At 42.7% G+C, this 12,472-nt stretch overlaps 1 protein-coding gene across 1 annotated transcript in view; it reads right to left on the bottom strand.

The window, feature by feature from the left end:
• The window catches only part of CACNA1C (calcium channel, voltage-dependent, L type, alpha 1C subunit), a 629,866-nt gene that overhangs the window by 65,304 nt on the left and 552,090 nt on the right, over window positions 1-12,472 (bottom strand). Inside the window, 1 exon segment of the mRNA XM_015422869.1 lies at window positions 3,871-3,903. Within this exon segment, the coding sequence (XP_015278355.1) occupies window positions 3,871-3,903 (33 nt within the window).

The raw sequence follows: 12,472 nt of genomic DNA, 5'->3' as shown, positions 1-12,472 counted from the left end.
ATAGAAAATCTACCAGTCTCCTACCTGATGATCTGGCTTTAATGCACAAGCAGCCTGCAGTACAGTCCAACCAGTTCACTGATTTAAGTGGGTGGAATCACAGCCATAGCCTTTGTCCTCACAAAAAATATTCTATTCTACGTGGCCAGGAGATAGCAAGATGGGTGTCTGAAGGTCATCTAGTCTTCCTGTGAACATTTTTTGCAAGCATTCAAAGATTTTCTTGAGGTGCATGCAAAGGCTGGTGTGTGCCCACTGGGACTCCTCCCCCCACGGCAGTTCTGCACACCACATGGAAAGATATTGGTAACTCACAGCTGCTGTGAGTTTTGAGAGCAATTTATCAGGTACATAGAAGGTTACTGCCAGGGGGACAAGCAATGGAAGCTCTGCTGCTCACATGGAGCTGAGCACACAGTTAATTGAAACTCAGCTGTTAAATTTCAGCAGAAACAACAACTGTAGAAACACATGCTTCCCTTTGCTTGGTTAGTGACGGACATCCTTAGGCATAAGTGGAAGGAGAAAGCAGTCTCACCTAGGAGACAGCCAATATGTCTTGAGTAAGCAAGGGCAAAACAACAAGGAGCAGGCAATGGAAATTGCGGTGGGACTGGGGGGGAGCTTACTGCTAACTCTGACACAGTTGCTCTTTCATGGAGAAATACATAGAAAAATGTTTTATTTGGAGCAACAAAATATTTCCCATGTATTCTTCCATGTGTTGCTCTCTGCTGGTAAATACTGGTTTTATAGTGTTTATACTTTAATTAAAGTATCCATTATATACTTAACCTACAATAATGGAGGAACAGCAGCTGCACCCAACCTTGTTTCCAAACAGTAGTTCCTTTTCAATAAATCCTGCACTGCAAAAATTAAGTCAGGCTAAAAAGATTTATTCAGGATGGGCCTGTCTTACCATTTGTGTTTGTGTGGCTTTGTACTGTATGTTCACTTAGTCTCACTGTTCTCAGTTCCATTTCTCATGACCCTCTAGGTATTTCCCACAGTCTGTGCATCGACCTTATAAAATAGTTATTTTGGCCTGATTGCTACTGTTTAATGGTCCCTAGAAGAAAAGAAGGGGGGGGGGGGGGGGGATGACCCTATCAGCCTCTTCTGTTCTCACAATTCATGCCGTCCCTTAATGTTTGCCTCTCCCATACTATTCCCTATGGGACCTGCAGCTAGTTTCAACATTCCTTGTGCTGCACTCATGCCAGGACAAGAGTTTTTTGAATTGAGTGGGATCATCTGGTTTGCCGTGGTTTGAAAAGACTTTCAACCCAGTAGATTGCTGCAGTCTGTGTTCTAGGAAATGGAGCCACTAACCTATGCTAAGGACTCAGGATTGTTTCTTTTGGTGCCCTACCAGTACTATTAAGTTCTTCCTACTAGATGTGGGAGGAAGCATAGTGAAATACCATAGGATGAAATAGTGTTTTCCCTTCTGGATAAACATTGTGTTCCTTCCTCTTCCACTGCTGCAAAGCCAAGAGTTTAATACTAAATAATAAAGTAGTAAATGACCAGGAAACAGTGCAGATCACCCCTTTACCCCAAACACAAACACATGGATCTAAACTACTCACCACTGTGTATATTAAGAGAGAACAGACCTTTTGATTTCCTGTTAAGAGCTCAAAATTAGCATGTCTTCCTTTTACTTATTTTGTGAGACCCATGTCATAGAAGGCAGTTTTTGCTATTCTTTTTCTTCTATTTTTATCTAAATAATTCAGTTTACATTTTTTTTACTTTTAAAGGAATGCATTTTAAGATACTATGAACCCATGTTATGCCTCCATGTCAAGTCTATCAGACCTTTGCTTTTATATAATACATTTGTTTTCAGTTGGCTTATGGATCCAGTGTTTGCAGAACTCAGTGTAGAACCTTAATTATGTTCTGTTGTCAATTCTGCAGCCAGTGGAGGAAGGGAATGCTTTCCTGTTGAAAGGCAGTATAATTCAGCTATAAACCCAAGGGAATGCTGTGATATATCTTGTGCCCTAGGCAATGCTGACGGCCTTTTGTTGTTGTTGTTCAGCATATTCAACTTCCAGAATCTTAAAAACCTGAGGCCAGGAAAAGTGGCACCCTCTGAACTTGTTGAGCAAACCCAAGATACAGTATAGAACTGCGAGTGAAGGAAAAATTCCATTTTCCAAAAGTCATCAGAAACCCCTTCCTTCAAAGTCCCAATACTCACTCTGATACTAACAGGAAAATTTATACCACTGCAACATTACTGAAAATATTTACTCACTAGTAGGGTTGCCAGGCCCCTAGTCCGGGTGGGGATTCCCTGCTTTTGCAGGCCCCTTTTTGCCACCGGCCAGGAGGAACCCATCCACAAATGCCCCCAGACACAATGTAATGACATCACCTGAAAGTGATGTCGGCGACATGATGACATCACTTCCAGGTGACTTCATTATGTCATGTTTGGGGACATTTGCGGATAGGTTTCCCCCCACCGGGGGTGTGACAGTCTAGTTTTTAGACAACTCTATGGTAAAATTGGGCTCAAACCATAGATCCTGGAATGAATCCTAGAGCCCCCCGCCGGCAGCCATGTAGAACCTAGCAACCCTACTCACTAGCTACATTTCAGGATTAGAACTGTGGAGTTTTACATCATGCCATAGGTATTAAAGGAGAATGTCTGTATTACTGTTTCTATAGAATTGTTATATAATAAGTGTGGGCCTGCAATCCTTATGTGTGGGAATCACCCCCCCCCCCACTTTCTTGCCAGGCCCAGGGACTAAGTGGCTGCACTGCTGCTGGCAGGAGGCCCAGCGTGACTCTCAGATTGTGCTGGTGGTGGTGGCATGCCTATTGCGGCTCCTGGGCATGTCCCATGTGGCTTCCAGGCTGTGCCACTGCCAGCTGGGCTCCTGGCCTGTGCTTGTGGCAGGCCAAACAAGGCTGTTGGACTGTTCCACTTCCAGGCTGCGCCACTGCCAGCAGCATGCTCTGCCTGGCTCCCAGGCTGTTCAGCTGCTGCTTCCTGGCCCAGCACAACTCAGGGACTGCAGCAACCAGTGAGAAAATGCTACTTTACTTTTGAGGGATTTAAACACCCCTGCATATTTTTTTTAAATTCCAAATTTTTCTGCAAATCTGGAGAGTCCCCCAAATTTGCAGAAAAATATCTTTAGCATCCATGTGGCCCTAAACTGTGGAATTAACTGTCCGCAGATGGGGGCCACACGTGCCTAATATTATATAGATGCATGTGCTTCGACAAGAAGAGGCATGGAAAATAATCTAGTAGCCTCCAATTGATATTAATCTTAGCCCATTAACAAGAATATTACGGGGTTATTAAAACCCAAATATTAATTTGTGATTAATAACCCCAATATGTATTGAATTACATACTGCACATACTCTTTTCATATTCTGTTTGAGCATGTGGGGTCTCTATTGCATGTCCAAGTTTTTCCACACAAGATCGCGAATGTGGAATTGTACACTGATTTGTTTTTAGTGGAAGTCACTTTTCATGCCAACCCAGTTGCCTCAAAGAGCTCATAACTAACAAACAAGAAATCTTTAAAGGACTCTGGTTCTCTCTTGGTAATAATTCATTAGAAGGTAGGGCAACAGTTAACTTTACTGAAGAAAAGCTCAGGGATGCACAAGAAATACAGATCATGTGCAGCGTAGTCAACAGCTTATGTGAACACCAGACTCAGCAAACAGATACACAATATGGAGGCTTCATGCAGAGATAACTAGGCTAGGCTTGGAAAAAGGGAACCCAAGTGGTCAGGGTGGAGAGTGAATAAGGAGTGTATTAGGAGATTAAGGAGTGTATTACAGACGAAGCTGGGAAGGTGTTCTGTTAGATCTTACCATAGAGGAAGAGCATTGGGTATGTTCAGCTGGCTTTAAAGAAAGGCAGACAGAGATAAGCTGTAATAAGTCTCCATCGAAGTAGGCTATATCTCGGATGAGACAGGAACAACAAAACACCACAGCAAGAGGAGAAAAGGAATAGGGGAAAGGACTACACAATAGAAAATAGGTTGCTTCCCTAGAATGCAATGGATCAAGTTCAATCCTGGTGAAAGAGGTGGTGTCCCCAAGCTGGATTTAGCAGAATTCACTCATACAAATGTATAGTGGATATGAATTTGACCCATTGCCTTTTGAATGTATAGACAACTTGGGGTTGACAGAGAAGTGGTCTTGGCAGATACCAGTTTAGTTCTTATATTTATTTTCTTATATACTTGGTCCTTAAGACTACACATCTAGAACCATTTATCTGTAACATTGACATGAAAAATTGCACAGAGAGCACTTATCATTTTCTAATCCATTATTTGACTACCGGGATCACCACTGATACTTTTAAAAAGTTCTTTACTAATATCTTTCTCAATTTCCAGTGCAGGGATTTCCAAGACTAGGAAAAGGGTTAGCTTAGAGTACACTGCAACGAACACAACACAACTGGAAGCAGACTCATAGAGGAACAGCTGAAGGTGAAGTATAGTACTTTCAACAGAGACAGACCAATGACCAAGCTAATCCTATGGGGTCCCCCCCCGTTTTTTAGAGGCCTTCCAAAACTTCAGCCAGTATTTCCCAGGCAGGCAGCTATTGACCATTTAACTGGAAAGAACTAAACCCAGGATCTTACACATGATGCGGTCTCTGCTATGCTTTCAGAGCATTCAGATGGACATTTGTTAGGTGCCCTTATATGTCTATTTTCCACAAGATCCATTTGATGAATGCTAAACCAGAAACTAAAATTGATGGTGGGTATTTATATGTAATAGCTGTTTTGTTGCTGTCAAGTCACAGCTGAGTTATGGTGACCCCACGGGGTTTTCAAGGCAGGAGATATGGTTTGCCATAGCCTTCCTCTATACTACTTCAGTCCAAATTTTATTTATTAAAGTCCATGCAAGTGCATTGGCTTTTCTAATGCCAAGTTGTTTCTCAGACAATGTCAGCATGGGGAATGCTCAAAGACGCTTACATTTTTATCATTTGCTATTTTAAATGGACTTTCTGGTTTTGGATGTCCAGAATATCCACTGACATGTAAAAAAATGCAAAGGAAATTTTTCATGCTCTCTGAAAAGAGTGTTAAATATTGAAAAATTAGCTTTAACCAGTTATAAGTATCTCTGTTGCTTGGACTCTGCCCCTAGTAGCTGGCAGTGATTCAGCAGAGGTTATTAAAATATTGCTATAATGCACATCCAAGTATACCATGCATATCTGCTAAGGACAGTTAGTTGTACCATTGAGAAACTAGTGGTAACCATGTCCCATACACCTAAAGGCTCACTTAGTATTTCTTTACTTTAAGACCATAAGAACTGTCTTTCTTGATCAGCCATATCCTTCTTGCCTACCCCTAGCAATAAGAGGTATAATTCCACTGAAATTGTGGCTAGGAGCCATCATTTTATCTGGCTTTCATCAGTTTGCCTAATCCTTTTTCAGGACCACCCACATCATTGCCAGCTGATCTCTGAAAAGATTTATAAATACAAATGCAGATGTAAACATATTTGTGAATTGCCTGCATTGTTGGATTAGATGACCCTCGAAGTCCCTTCCAACTCTATGATTCGATGATTCTATACAGTACTATAAATGGGTACAAGTTTGTATAACAGCATTGTGATACTTTGTTTGTAATAACAATTTTGTTCAATGCATGCCAAATGCTTGGTAGGGAAGGGTGAAACACCCAACATATCTTTGTGATATTAGTGTTTAAAGACTGGAATAGATTGAAGCATTAGTGTTACAATAATTGTAGCTTTTACTAATGCAGAGGCCCCTAACCTTTTTGTACCTGTGAGCATCTTTGGAAGTCTGACACAGGGTGGTGGGGAAACCACAAAATGGCCACCACAGGAGAATGAATAGGGTTGCCAGCCACTCCCCCCCGGTACAGGCGGTGGTTCCCCCACTTTTGCGGGCTCCTCCTCACTACCGGCCAGCTGGCCAGCAGGAGGAAACCCCACTAGAAAATGCCCCGGAATGCAAAATGATGACATCACCCGGAAGTGACATCATCATGTGGCCGATGTCACATGGCAATGCTCTAATTTTTGGGCAAAACTCTATGGTAAATTTGGGTTCAAACTATAGAGTTTTATCCAAAAACTAGAGCGTCACTGTGCAACATCAGCAGTATGATAGCGTCCCTTCTGGGTGACATCATCACACCATGTGCAAGCCCTCTGGGAAGAAGGTAGGACCTGACAACCCCAAGACTGAACCAACCACAAAATGGCAGGGAGTGAGGTTATGCATAACTCGAATAGTTTTCTGGCAGGAGCGGTGTTTAATGGGATGCTTTTAAAAATGAATATATTGTTTAAAAATATTTTCTTGTATACATGCAGCTTACCTTCAGTAATGCAGTGAAGATCCTTGTGCTGTGGTGGCAGCTGCTCCTAAAGCAGCATTTTAAAAAGTCTGTACAACTAATCAGGTCTCTGGTGACTAATGAGAAGCTCTGATGGGCAGAAGCTTCATCTGGCCCCACCCACTTTCTAAAAACACTTGGTAGGTGCTAGGAAAGTTCTTGGTGGGCACCATGGCACCCACGGGCAATATGTTGGGGACGCTTGTACTAATGTCTTATGAGTTTTATGGAATACTGGCCATGTAGTAACTGTGGGAAAGGATCTTAGCTATCTATCCTAGCATGAGGGAACTACAGACGCTTATTGATTATAAATAGTCACATGTTCTGAACCCCTTGTAAGCCGCCCTGAGCCCGTTCGCGGGGAGGGCGGGGTAAAAATGCCTAAATAAATAAATAAACTAAAGCATAAATCCCATACAAATGCGAAATGTGATTATCTTGAAGTGAAATATAGGTGGCTGATAGTAGCATACATGAATCAAATACTTCATGGCTTCAGTTCTGGAAGCAGTTCAGCAACTGTAGTATGCTCTACTGTCCTTTATGTAAACAATAATTAATCTATGGCTTAGAGGATGCAAAGGAAATTTGAATTCAGCATAAGAAACCCACTATCATATTTCTGTTAGAGACAGGAATTCTGGTTTGTAATTAATCCAGGGTGTTGTTTCATTTGGGATTCCGTTAAAGGTACTGACCCGAAACCAAGCCATATATCTGCTCCCTTGCTATTTTTGATTCTGGTTGAAAACATAATAAAGACCGTTAGGTAAAGACAATTTGCCATCAGCTACAAGATTTCTGGTGTTTTTTTTCTTGTTTCCTTGTTGCCCTCTTGTGCTAATTTCTGTCATGGCTGGTTCTACTCCATGGCTCTTTGCAAACCAATCATTACTGCTTGCGGAGTTACTGTGGGAGATCCACATGTCACTTTATACTGCATTGTTGTGATCATTCCTAGATATTTCCATTTTGGGTGGTTCAGTTCTGATCCTGGCCAGTGCTCCTTCTAAGCTGTGGAGTCTTGTGAGCAAAAATTCTACTTTGTGAGCTACTGGCATTAAAGTTGTGAGTGAGTGATTTGGCTACTGCATAAATTAGTTTGCTCTGGAGCCATCTTTCCTGAGCTAAGGCAAAAATGTGTGAGCCGGAGGCTAAAAAACTGTGAACTAGCTTACACTAACTCAGCTTAGAGGAAACACTGATCCTGACCCTGCTTAACGTTGTTCTTCCAAGCCACATTTTCCCTAGTCACAAATTACAACAAATGAGCACCTGGAAAAAGCAAGAATTTAACTCAGAAAGAATGGGAGAACACTAAATTGTTCACATCATCTGCAACTGGAACTGCTGTTATAACTGCATATATGAATCATGGCAACTGCTCTACAACTGACAAGTGTGGAACTCGCCCATGTTTCATAATCTTCATTTGAGCTGATCCTCGGAACTCCTCTTTGCAGATTCCTGCAGTATGTCCTATCTTGCAAATTCTGGACCTTAAGTTATACTAGATGCTATAAATATTAGAAGCTTTGAGTAATGAGTCTTAATGATCTTTTTTCCCTTCTACATATTGATCTCCTTTGTTTCTATTGCCACTAATAAATAGCCAACACAGATGCAACTGTGGCCATCTTACCTATGCACACATCTATTTATGAAAGTACTAATGTAACATGAGGAAAAGGGATTTACAGAAATTTACTGCTTTTTCTCCATGACTGGAAAAATGTGTTTTTTGAATCAGAGGAGAAGAACAATGGCCATATCCATGTTAGTCTGCCTACATGACATACCTCTTGTGTGATCAGTTACCTGCATGAGTAAACAGTTGTTGCAAAGACTGTCATAAGTGTTAAGTTCTAGTCCTGAATCAGATTCTTGTCCCGTGTATTTCCCCAGAAATGTAGCTTAGTTCTGCTTCTTTTAGTACTGTCCCTTAGTTTGCCTTTTACTATGCTCTCAGAAAACAACATTCCACTTTAATCTTGAATCTGGCCATTAAATGCTGTATGTATGCTGTATGGACACTAAATATACAGCCCAAAGAAGAGAAGAACGAACAAATACTTAAAGGATTAGCATACCACCACATACTTAATGGTCAGAAGAAACCACAGAGTTCAAGAACACATACATAATAGCCTATTATGTGACCCTGCAACATCAAGAGGAAGACATATCAGATGTAGGATTACTTTCCTAACAAAACCTCTCTGTGAATTGCACCATTAATCAAGTGTACCATCAATCAATATCACCAGACTGTAAGACATTTATTACAATTTGTAGAGGAAGAAGCAGCAGATACCTAAAGTTACAAAAAGAGGGAGAGAAAGATAGAGGGAGAAAGGCAAGAAAAAAGTGGCTGTAAAACTGAATGACAGCAAATGCATTGCATGAATATTCAAGGAATCAAGAGTACTATAAAGTTAACTCTGCCAATATCTCAGCAAAGATGGGTCAAGTAGATTGGCCCTGATACACCTGAACTAGACATGACAGTTTTTAACGAGTCGGTTCCAGAGATCTGCTTTCCTTGGAGCCATATTGCAGTTGCAGAGAATACGTTTTTAAAGTGCTATAGGGAGTTAAGGTCAAAGCAATGGTATTCCCAGTAGTCATGTATGGCTGCAAGAGTTGGACTATAAGGAAGGCCGAGCGCTGAAGAATAGATTCTTTTGAACTATGGTGCTGGAGCTTGGACTGCAAGAAGATCAAATCAGTCAATCCTAAAAGAAATCGACCCTGACTGTTCCCTGGAAGGCCAGATAATGAAACTGAAGCTCAAATACTTTGACCACCAAATGAGAAGGGAGCACTCACTGGAGAAGACCCTGATGCTGGGAAAGATTGAAGGTCAAAGAAGACGGGAACGGCAAAGGATGAGATGGTTAGACAGTGTCATAGATGCAACGAACATGAAATTGAGCAAACTTCAGAGGACAGCCTGGAGGGCCTGGCGGGAGCTGGTCCATGGGGTCGCGAAGGGTCGGACTCAACTGTGCGACTGAACAACAACAACAAAGGGAGTTAAGGAGCTCAGGAGCACAGCATGGGAGGAGGCTTCTGCCTTTCACCCAGCATCATTTTCTTGAACTGAAACTGCTTCAGGGGGGCATTATTTGCCCCATTTTGGAGCTGCACATATAGTATTCATGGTGCATGCAACCTCCAGTGGGCCAAATAACACCTTAGGCCATTTGGGTTGAGAAAATGGCACAGGGAGAAGGCAAAAGAGCCCCCGCCCCCAACACAGTCTCAACTTAGCCAAATCAAGTTCTTGTGGTGGTTTAAATATGAGTTCCCTGCAGCTGCTGTGTGACTCCAGGGGAAACAAGTGGGGTTCAGAAAACGTATACCTGACTTGGTTAAAAATGTCATGGCTAGTTTGGCCCATAGTATTGAAGCCTCAAACAATTAACCATGGTGAGTATTAATACTCACTTCTTATAAGAATTTCAAAAGATGCTCATGTGAAAAAATTCCCAGAGCCAGTATGTTTGAGTGGTTAGAGTGTCGGACTATGATCAGGGAGATCTGTGCTTAAATGCCAAGTTGCAACAAAGCTTATTGGGTAACCTTGGGCAACTCATTTTCCTTCATCCTAACTTACCGCACAGGGTTATTTGAAGGATACAATAGAGGAAGGTGCTTACCTTTAAAGCCCTATATGGCCAGGGTCTGACATACCTGAGGGACTGCCTTTCCCCATATATACCCCAGAGAGCACTGAGGTCAGGGTCCCAGAACCGACTGTCCCTTCCGGGCCCCAAGGATGCCAGGCTCGCCACCACTAGGGCCAGGGCTTTTTCAGTGGCGGCTCTGTACTGGTGGAATGAGCTCCTGGAGGAGATCAGGGCCCTGTGGGATCTTGTGCAGTTCTGCAGGGCCTGCAAGGCGGAGCTCTTCCACCAGGCTTTCAACTAGGAGCCGCCCCCACTATTACCAACGAGCCGGCCCGTAGTTCTAACATCTGGCCTCCACCACTGTGCTCAGGAAGACCATTGAGTGGCAAACTGTTTGGCTGTAAGGTATTTCCAGCATGCCATCTTATGGACCCAATGTATCAGCACTAGCACTTTATGAGTTTATGTTTTTACTGTATTTGAAATTTTAGAGTGATTTTATGTGAATTTAATGGTCATTTATAGATCAATTATGTAAGCTGCCCTGAGCCTGCTCGCAGGGAGGGTGGGGTATAAATTGAATTAATAAATATAAATAAATAAATAAATATATATGACACCCTAAACTACTGGAAAGGTAGACTAAAAATGCACTAAATAAAAAAGGGCTTAATTCCAACTACTTTGGTTTCTCAAAGACCCTAGGAATTTAAAATCACCATGATGCATACTTCTCCTATAGCCTACCACAAAATGAGATTAACATGTTTTAACATGTCTTATCAACTCAAATTGTTTAAGAAGTTCACATCTCTGTTACATTGGCCCCTGCCACACGGGGGGGGGGGGGGAGCACGGGCAAAGTGCGGCTTTTGAAAGCCACACCAAAAGAGACACGCGGCGGTGGGATCACATAGATTCCCTGAGCTGCCGCGCAGTTCCTCCCCGGCACGATCAGATGCCAGGGGGGAAGCCACTGAAGGAAGAGCGCGGCAGCTGAACTGCGCATGTGTGCGCATGCGCAGTTCGGCCGGGAGCCTGGATTGCTCCGGACGACGGGCGCGCCGGCGATCCCACGGCCACGCTTGATGCGGCGTTCCAGGTAAGTCCTCTTCTGTAGGTGGTTCTTCTTTGCAGCGGGTTTTCCGGTTTTAGGAACGGATCGGGGACGGGTGCGCGCCGCTTCCCAGATGTTGCGGTGAGATCGCGCCCGTTTGCTGTGCCCCCGATCCGTCCCTCTCCCGGGCCAAAATCTTCTGTGTGACTGGGGCCAAAGTAGATCATATTGTGGTTCTTTGCCAGGATTACAGCAGAACATTCAGAGAGAAGGGTGATAATTCTAAAGATGCAGAACCAAGAATTCTGAGCCTGGAAACATGTGCTTGAAAAATTCCACTATCATAGAGCACTTGGCATGTTGATTCAGTGAGGTGCCATCAACTAAGGAGAAAGTTGAGCTTCTTACAAAGCATTGAAGTAAACAGCAGCAGGAAGTACAAAAAACACTATGCATCAGTCCTCTGTGCTACCTCTGTAAATGCTGCAGGGGTGCACCAAAGAAGACTGACCTTTTGGAGGAATGCTGAGAATACACGCAGGCCATTAAAGAGTGGCTGACATGAAGCAATAAATGAATGAGTGGTGATATCCAAAATGAGTTGATTGAAATTATGGCTGAAAGACTGATGTGACAGCATTAGTCCTTTTTCTTCCGGGGGGGGGGGGTTATCACCAATGGGACAACAGATGTGACTGGAGATGAGCAGTTTACATTGTTTCTGCATTGGTTAAAAAGTGAATCACTGAACATTGGAGAAGAGTATCTTTGCCTTTTAATGCAAAGCTTATAGGCTCTTCACTGCTATGAAAGACGTGATCATTCCACCGGGCTTGCTTTCCTTGGTTTGCATGGGCACTACTTCAATGGTGCACCTAACATTTATGGGTGCTTCACTGGTCTTCAAAAAAAGATCACCAATATTTAGCCCAACTTGGTTTACATAGAGTAAGCAACCACTTACTGGATTTGACTTTGCAGAAAGTTGCCCAACATGGCCGGTGAAGTGCTAAGTCCTCTGAAAGATGTATCAAACATGATTATTTACTTGGTAATACAGAAGGGCATATATGCCAACATTGTTCTTCCTACAGCCATAAAAAATGCTGAAGAGATGTGTAAACTGAACAGCCTCCTTCCTTTGTGTCCAACATGCTGGATTGTCAGAGTGAACTCCATACAGAGGTTCTTTGAGAAACATGAAAGTATTTAAGCAGTGCTCCATGTAATCCTGGAACATGTAGGGCCTTCCAAGATGACAAACAGGAACAATAAAAAGATACAACAAAATTCATGAAATGTTTTGAACAGTCTTTGGGCTAAATACATCCGTAGCAGTGTTTAGGCCATGCAAAGAGCATG

Source organism: Gekko japonicus, unplaced genomic scaffold, assembly GCF_001447785.1.
Source record: "Gekko japonicus isolate JY-2015 unplaced genomic scaffold, Gekko_japonicus_V1.1 scaffold34, whole genome shotgun sequence".
NCBI classification, from domain to species: Eukaryota; Metazoa; Chordata; class Lepidosauria; order Squamata; family Gekkonidae; genus Gekko; species Gekko japonicus.
Note: the sequence above shows the minus strand (reverse complement) of the source record. Positions and strands in the feature narration are given on the sequence as shown.